Source organism: Athene cunicularia, assembly GCF_003259725.1.
Source record: "Athene cunicularia isolate RWA chromosome 5 unlocalized genomic scaffold, athCun1 chr5_part1, whole genome shotgun sequence".
NCBI lineage: Eukaryota > Metazoa > Chordata > Aves > Strigiformes > Strigidae > Athene > Athene cunicularia.
In genome coordinates, this window is record NW_020799101.1 from 29,784,767 (window position 1) to 29,793,633 (window position 8,867).

General features: G+C 37.2%; 1 protein-coding gene across 1 annotated transcript in view; it reads right to left on the reverse strand.

Annotated features, from left to right (window-relative positions):
- Positions 1-8,653, reverse strand: part of AP4S1 (adaptor related protein complex 4 subunit sigma 1) — a 16,376-nt gene extending 7,723 nt beyond the window's left edge. The window contains exons 1-4 of the mRNA XM_026850041.1: positions 8,490-8,653; positions 6,956-7,042; positions 5,748-5,816; positions 2,550-2,561 (exon numbers count right to left, since the gene is read on the reverse strand). Of these exons, the coding sequence (XP_026705842.1) occupies positions 2,550-2,561; positions 5,748-5,816; positions 6,956-7,042; positions 8,490-8,627 (306 nt within the window). The 5' untranslated portion in view covers positions 8,628-8,653. The remainder of the gene's footprint in view (positions 1-2,549; positions 2,562-5,747; positions 5,817-6,955; positions 7,043-8,489) is intronic.
- Positions 8,654-8,867: the final 214 nt, after the last annotated feature.

Below are 8,867 nucleotides of genomic sequence, written 5' to 3' on the forward strand. Positions count from 1 at the left end.
CCCCCCCCATGTCACACGTACATATGAATACTGTGTATGAATCCTGCTGGGCAGGGCTGGACCCAGCCTCTGCCTTGTGCCCAAGGTGCCCTTCCTGGCACCTGACTGCAGACTTGGGCCTTGCCGCCAGCTACGATGCAGGTGCCCAGGGCCAATTCAGGTGTTTGGATCTAAATGAAAGCTGGAGTCCCCTGTTAGCAGGAGCTGCGTTGCTGGGAATAGTGGGGTAACGCACTGCAGCTGGGGAAGTTTTAAGTATTGGTGCATGTGCTGCAGGCTTAGTGTGGGCTCCAGAACATTTCCACTGTGTGATCATCTCAGCCTTTAGTTTTAGTTGGGGTTTGATCTGTGCATAAGTGAATAGCCTTCAATGATTATCACAGGTTTTGATTTCATGGTATTTCCTACTGTTTTTATCATGTTAGTAAACAGCCCATGTAGAATAGCTACTATAATTTTTGAAATAACCTTCCTATGGATCTGTGCACAAAAACAACAGTGCATAGACAAGAAATCATGAGAGTTTTCTGCCAGATACTCCATCTACAAAGATTGTGTAAATACTACTTGGTGTTCACTTTTACAGACCTTCGGACTCTACTTCCTCCATTAGCTATTTTGCATCCAAGTTAATTGTACTGAATATAAGAGTTATCATAAGATTATTTGGTGAGAGAAATGGTTTAATCCCAGGTGGGGATATTATTTTACACACATTGAAAGGCATATTGATGGATTATTGCTTGCACTGCATTAACATTGAAGGTACCTGTAGTCCAGACGTGATATTGTTCTTAGCTGCTAAAGCTATTGTCAAAAATAAATACAGTTGTGAACAGCCCACTTCATCATTATACCTCTGCTTTATATTTAATCGTTGAGCATATCTCACTTCAACTATTTTAGGTATCGTCTCAACTTATGAAAAGCTCTTCTTCCTAAATGGGAGAATTATTTTATTTTAAAATTGATTTATTTTAAAATTGTTCCTGAAATATTTAACGTAGAAAAGTGCCTTTCTGAATAATTATGTACCTCATTCATGTTATACATGCTGAGACATAAGTTTTTCCAATATTATTTCCAGTATTATCAAATACTATAGTAATGCACACTCCTCTTTTCCAAATATTTATATTCACACCCTCATGCAGACGAGACCCATGTAGAAGGAATTTCTACAGGAACCATTCAGACAGGGTACTGCACCTGTTGCAAGCATTAGTGTTGACAAATAATGCAACAACTGCTCTAAGCAATGCAAACAAGCACTGTATGCAGAAGATTGCTGGGTATGTATCAGCCTTCCTCAGCTATTCAACAGGCTACTGGTGGTAACTGTATTTGTGTAACTACAGGAGATTCCTCTCAGTATGAAAACGATGACCAGAGGCAGTCAGAATTTAGAATCAATCTAAGATAAAAAGAATCAGGTAACTGCAGACTTAAAGTACACCATATGGAAACACAGGGGACTATTTTTATGTATAATTACAGAATAGGTCAGGTTGGTTTCTAATTCAGCAAAGCTCACACACAAGTACACATAGTTCTAATCCTTAACTAAAATAACTGAATACAAAAAATGTGGTTATACAATTGCTCAGAGACCTTAAGAGTCCCTTCATGCTGGAATTTCATTATTGCTCTTTTAAGTGAATTTAGGAGTGTTATATTCATACCACAGCATTTTGTGAATTTCAGGAAGGAAATACAGATGGTATATACACACATACATATATATACATCTATATTTAAGTTCAGTAAATGAGACAGATTTCCAGCATGTATCAAGCATTAAAATATTTACAAAACTGAAATTATTTCTTTTTTTTTTCTTTCAGTAAAGAAGTAAGAACAGTTACAAGAAAAATTACAGCATTTTTCTACATTATTCATATGTAGTGATTCTTGAATAAGGTAAATAAACTAAATTACAGTACTTGATTCCAGGGTGGCAACTGTATTTCAGGTGTATAATTGAAACTCTTTGTACCAGTAGATCTGCATTTAACCAAAACCAAACCTAGGCATAAGGCTTGCTGGAGTAGTGAGCAGGCAGTGGAACTGGAAGAACTGAGGAAGACTGTTGCACTATATTCTGCTAGTTTAATTTTATTTGAATTCAGTATTGTATTATATTTACTTGCTATTTGTGTTTAATTGTTCAGACTGTATTTTATTATTTGTTTGTATTTTTATTGTAAAATTAAAGAAAAAGTAAAACCCTGACATAACAGTTAAGCCTGAAAGTTTCCCCCGTGAATATAAGTTTTCGTGGCTAGGTGTTAATGGCACTTAGTTCTCTCTAAACAAGCTCTCCCGGTCTTAACTTAAATGGTACCAGGCTTATCTTAATGTCTGAGGATTTAAATAGGTGCCCTTCCTGAACATCACTGACATGCTTTTAGAAAGGTGCCAAAATGGTGCTGCAACTGCAAAATTTGCAAAACCTCTGCATTGTCTTGGCTCTTTGACAGTCAGTGCTATGAGAAGAACATACACCAAAAAGAGATAGAAAAATGCATTTTTGATACTGAAAAGGATACATCTAATTCACTCTGCAAGGAAAAGAGATAGACAACCATTAGTTACAGTTTGATCTCTCATAGTCATTAAACACTGCACATCCCTTTAGAAGATAGTCTTCAAAATAATGATTTAAAATTTCAGGGTGATTAAGATTTCTGTTCTGGGCTGTACAATTACATGCTCTTCCCTGCAACACTGCCTTTGATGTGTTACCTGCCTCCGTAAAAAAACCCTAATGTTCTGAATTTTTTACTTAGAAAAGCCCACTGAGGTCACCCACAAGTAACAATTTGAATATACACAGTGCCATCTGAGTGAGTGGGTGGAAAACCAGCATCTCTAATCATGGCAACTCCAGCCCTATATTTTCTCTTCCTCCTCCTGCAAAAACAGGATATTAATGCCAAGTTTACACTTTATATAAAAACAGTGTTTAAAATGTTGCTGCACATCATTTCAAAAGCAAAATCTAGTCATTGTATGTACCCATGACTGTGGTAGCCAGGGTTGGATATATTAGGAGGGGGAAGGCAACTCCAAGATTTGGATCCTTAGCACTTCTAGCTATTCTCCAGCCCCAGCAACACAACTCTTTACATAATCATAGTCTTCCTTCTACTCTTGGCCTGGATTTACCCCAAGTAGTTTTATTCATTTAACCGAAATGTCTGAGTTAGAAGCCCTTGTGGTCTCTCTGCCGTCAACAGAAGAGATGGGTATCTTCAACAGTTGACTCGGCACACTTGAGGCATGACTCACTTTCTCAAGATACTCACTGGTCTCCACTGCTGGTAATGGGATCTTAGGATGACCAAACTTCTAACTTAGGTGCCTCAGTTAAATGTCTAAATTTAGAAACAATTAATCACAACCTCAGCAGTTAAGATCTTGCACAGTTGGGGTGGAGCTTCCCCAGTCTCTGCTGAAAGAGGGAATCTTTATCTGCTACCAAGGGAATTTAGTTTGCTAACATGGTTTCCATTCACAGTCTAACTCTGGTTTTAGGCAGAGTCCTCACTGGTAAAATTGCTACTCCTTTTATGGTCTACAGATGCTCTAAACTGAACTAGTTTACTAACTGAACTAGTTTACTAACTGAACTAGTGAGTCTAGAGGTCTCCACTGAATGACTCTGCCATTCTTCAGTTAGAAATTTTTTTATACATCACAAAAATTTTAAAAGCCTGATCAGTTTAAGTTTCCTCAGCATTAAAAAGTAGCTGAAAATACTGGGATATGTATTCTGAACAGTACGCAGTTTTCCCTGGGTGGCCACATAAAAGTCAAGGGGACTCAGAATTACATCTCACAAGTAACGCTGAAAACTTTCCCCCTAATTCTGTTAATGTTTATTCTGACATCTGAATTCAAGCTTTGTAAAATCCATTAGATAAAAAATATATGAGATAAAAATATAAAGTATGTGAGAATGTTTAAAGCTCACAAGCCTAAAAATAATAGATGACAAAATGTCCTTCTAGAGCAGGACAGATGTTCAATCCTTTTCCAGAGTTCTGTCTCCATTGTCATCATTATAATTTTGGATTCTGCTAAAATTCTGCAAATCCTAAACATTAATCCCTTATAGTACAGACTTATACTTTCTTTCTCTGTGGTTTCTACCAGAAACCCCAGCTAGAATTATAGCCCTCTTCTTCAGTGCTCTGCCATTTATTGTGCTATATGTTATTAAAAATAGAACCATGGACTGGCATGAGACTTCTTTAACCACTCCCTTTTTGGTTCCCCTAGTTGTAAACCTGAGATGCTGTGGAAAAAACAAAAATTCTGGTATGATGAATTCAGCAAATTTCTAACAACTATCAGTGGTTGGGTTATATACGTGGTTGAGGAATTACACACACTACATTTATATGTATAAAAACTACATCTATCTTTGCTCTGCCTCAAGTGAAGAAAATAAAACTTGAGAAGAGGTTGGCAACTATTAGCTCAATTAGATAAATGTGACTGAATTTTATTGTGCGTTTCTGTGCTGCTGGAATCAAATTGCATTCCTGGTTATCACTGCTTAGGCTGGGACTGAAATCATAACAGTTTTAAGAGACAAATTCTGTACTTAATACAGTCAGAAAGTGATATACTTGGTACCAGCAGTTTCAACAGGCTGGTGTACTGTTAGTTGAGATAATAGCCTAAACCATTTGCTAGGCATCTAAACAGTGAAGGGTGCAGATGACTTTTTTTCAAGCATATCCTTGAAATCACAGAGGGAGCTCTGCCCCATCTGCTGTGATGCTAGGACTGGAAAACCAGTTCCAGACCCTGCATACTGATCTCTTGTATGTATAATTACCAGCGTAATACCCTCAAGCACATGGACTATGGAGGAAAGTCTATCCAGTCCTTTTTCTCTGAGAGGGATATCCGATACATTTCAGCATAGATAAACTGAAATTGTGCCAAAGTACGGTTTCAGGAAAATTTATTTATAACAAGATTATTACAAACCCTATATTAGATAGCACATGTTCTAATCAGAATTATCATGCTGCATTTTCAAACTTTGTAAAAACAAGCAAAAAAAAAATCTCCTACCAAAAGGAGCAGTGTCATTTTAATTGGAGCCATGTCTGATGTTGAATCCTTAATGAAATGACTCTGTATAATAGCTGTTTATCAGATACTCGTTGCATGACAACAATATGGGGACCACAAGTACAGACTGGTTTATGAGGTTTCCTTTGCTCCATCCCTCTGATCTTGTTCAGCAAGAGTGATGTCAGCTCCCTGATTAATGCTTATACCATGTTTATCATGAATGAAGTTCGTTTGGGGGATATAATGCTAAGAACTGCAAAAAAGATCTGTAAAGAAAAACCTCTCTATTTCTTCAAAATGTATAAAATGCCTGTGGCTAATTTAAGAGTAGATGACCCAAAGAAACCCTTGAAAAGAAGCATATAAAAACATGCTTTTCTACCATAAATATTTCTGGTGTTCCTTGTCTGATGATTTATAACCAATGTATACTTTTACTTCTCTGAAAAACCAACTAATACTGCTTTTTTTCCCCACTTCTTTTATTTATTTATTTATCTATTTTTTACAGCGGTAATATTAATACTAGCGTATTCCAAATTCTAAACATATATAAAAAAATAAAATTACTTGATTTATCCCCTAGAATGACATATTCACTAAAGCTTTGAAAGAGAAGAAATATTTCATAATAGATTCAATATCTCACTCACCACTCTGCTGAAGTATTTGTCCAAAACTTCCACAAAATTATGAATTAGTTCATATACTGCCATCTCGTTCTGAAATTAAATTTAAAAAAAAAGTGAATATTGAAAGAATATCTAGAAAATGTAGTATTAGTCTTAGCATTATTTCAGTTTTTGGTGTATGAAAAGCAACTATAAAATATAAGACCTATAATAAAGTGCACCAGCTCAGGCCACCACAGCAAGCAGAGGTGCGGTTACCCAGCAGAGGTATGGTGAACAGGGGAGCACACCGGCGCAGAGGCTTCAAACCAGCCATACAGGTAAGCACGGCAAAACCTAATGGATTTGACTCACCTGGGCTGCTGCCATCTCATTGCATCCTTTGTTTCACCATCACCCAGGTTAGGTACTGAGATAGATGCAGCTAACCAGGCTATGCCTACCCATGCTGAAGTCACACCGGCCAGGTGCAGCACAGAGCCAGGCTGTGCCGCAGCACTACAGATGGGTGATCTTTGTAGCAAAGCCAAAAGAATTTGCCCCAAATCACATGCCATTTTAACCCTGACTTGAAGACGCTGTGGCAGTCAGCAGCTACCTTCCACACCACCCTGTTAAGGTCTCCAATAGTAAGCTTTGAATTAATCTCTGAGAACTGGGAATCAATGTAAACAGTAAAGCCATGTAGGCTCAGCCTGAATGCATAACAGTATGCAACAGAATGCAATAACAGTATTTGCCAATTTTCAAATACCTTCCCCCCCCCCCCTTTAGCTGACAGTATGGTAATACCTTCTTTGGCTGAGGAGGTTAAAAACAGTGGGCAGTTGGGAAGTCACCACAGATAAGACAGTTGATCTGGCTGTAATGCTAACATTTGTTGAGAAACCCCATTCCATATAAATTTATGTTTAATCAAATAAATTAGGAAAGTTTAATCAAACAAATTTTGACAGCAGAATCTGTATAAGGCTCAGGAAGACTGCCTCATGATAACAGTTCAGTCTACTGCTACACAGACTAAAGTCAAACATACCACATTTTCCCTTATACCTCTTTTTATTTCACAGAAATAAAAATGGTTGTTTGTTTGTTTGTTTGTTTGTTTTTTTCAATGATGCCTTGAAATTCTCTAATTGCTACTGCAAAATGCCATACTGGAAGACTTGAGCTCTTGCCTGTGATAATCACTACAAGCTTTCCTTTCAAGAGGATATCTAGTTTCTTACCTCTGTCTCATTGATTCCAACGACTATGAAAAGGGCTGCATACTGTCGGTAAACCAGCTTAAAGTCCTTATACTCGATGAAAGAGCACTAGACAGAAGCAAACCAAGTCAAATGTAGTAGTTGCCATTTAAGCATATGACAGTATTAAGCACAGAGTGCTCAAAGAGTCTGTGCTTTCATGTTCATAAGGCCCACACAAAACAATGGGTTTCCCAAGATCCACCAAACCATTTTGATTTGAAAGAAATTTGGTAGGGTAACTATTACACAAAACTTTTCATCTACTGACAGAAAACCTGCTACCACTTTTTAAATTGAAAAACTGGAACATACAGAAAAAAGCGACTTGTTCAGGGTTATGAAGCAGTCAATACTTCCCCTAAATTTTCATTTGGCAGCACTTCGAAAAGAGACAACCTGGAGGTCATTTTCATATTTAAAAAATGATCGATATTTTTACATAAAAATTAAGAGTGTTAGACTTCCAGATCCAGGGGTGAAATTCGCGTCTTTCACAGTGCTGAATCCAGCAGATGGTGCTGTTATACCCTGCTTTACGAGATGCTTAGTCCTTTTTTTTAAGAATCAATTTGCTCAGTCCTTGAAATGGCAGCATACTGTCAGTTCTTTTGGTGAAGATTCTCTTTGGAGATGCTTTGCAAGAGCATTATGGAGGAGGTTAATTTCTTTAGCCACTGTCAAGTCTGTGAACTAAGGTACTTTATAGGAACTGCTATTTTTTCTGAGGTTTTCTAGAATGAAATATGTAAGGACCACTGTTCAATGACATACATAATTAATGAAAAATAAAGAACCTGACTTCAGAACACAACCCAAAAAACTCCACTCATAGTCCAAGTCACAGATTTCTCCTCCAATGCACATCAATTAGCTCAAAAGGCTTGCTATGTTTGGTACTTTTCTTAAAAAAACAATAGCTCAATTGAGCGAGCCACTAAAGTCTCAACTTTCATCTAAGAAATTGTCCAACTTCTGAGTTTTCTGACTTTCTTGCAGAAAGTGCGAACACTGTTTTGAATAATAATGCCGAATACAGAGACGTAAAAATTTGTGTTTCAAAAAACCCCTCTGTTTTAGACAGTATTTTCATGATTTGGAATCCTCTCTCCTAAGTTTTTTGTTTAAACTTGGAGGTGTCAGTACTATCCCTGCTACCTTCCAGCAAAGCAGCAGTAATCTCTCTCTCTGTTGAGTTCTACCAGAAATCAATAACAGGATAGAATAAATTCTTTCTGGACTTCTGAGATTCTTCAAACGAACAGGAGGAATCTTCATGACAGTGATACACAAAGCTCAAAAATCTCTGAAAGCCTCAGAAAAACGTGTTTATTCAATGTAGAATAACAGTTCAACTGGCTGAATCTATAATCTAGAAACATGGTCTTTTTCCTCATGGGTACAAATGAAATAATGACCTGCAATGGAAACTGATGTGTTTTCAGAATTACTGACATGAAAGCTCCAAGAGGTTGATAAAATAAAATGGCTAAGGGGGGAAAGCTACAAAACTTACCTGATCCTTTGAACGAGAGAGACAGTTTTTGATTACTTCAGCTTCCAGCATTGTCCGTTTATTAATTTCTACATGCTCATAATACCTAGAGAGCCTTGTTTGACCTTGTTTGTTTACCATAAGAAAAAATTTTATCATTTCTTTTTTGTTGATCTCAGCAGTAGATCTGAATATGGAGTGCAGGAATCAAGGAGTATTTCTGTGAAGAAAAAAAAAAAATAGCAGTATGCCCAGGAGTTATAAAAGACTTCCTAAAAGCTAGCCAGCCCAGATTCACACATATTTAAGACTGAGTTTACTGCCAAAACACAGAATATAGGAAAAAAAAATCTATAATCTTTTGCATGCATCCCATGAGTAAAACTCCACTCCCCCCCC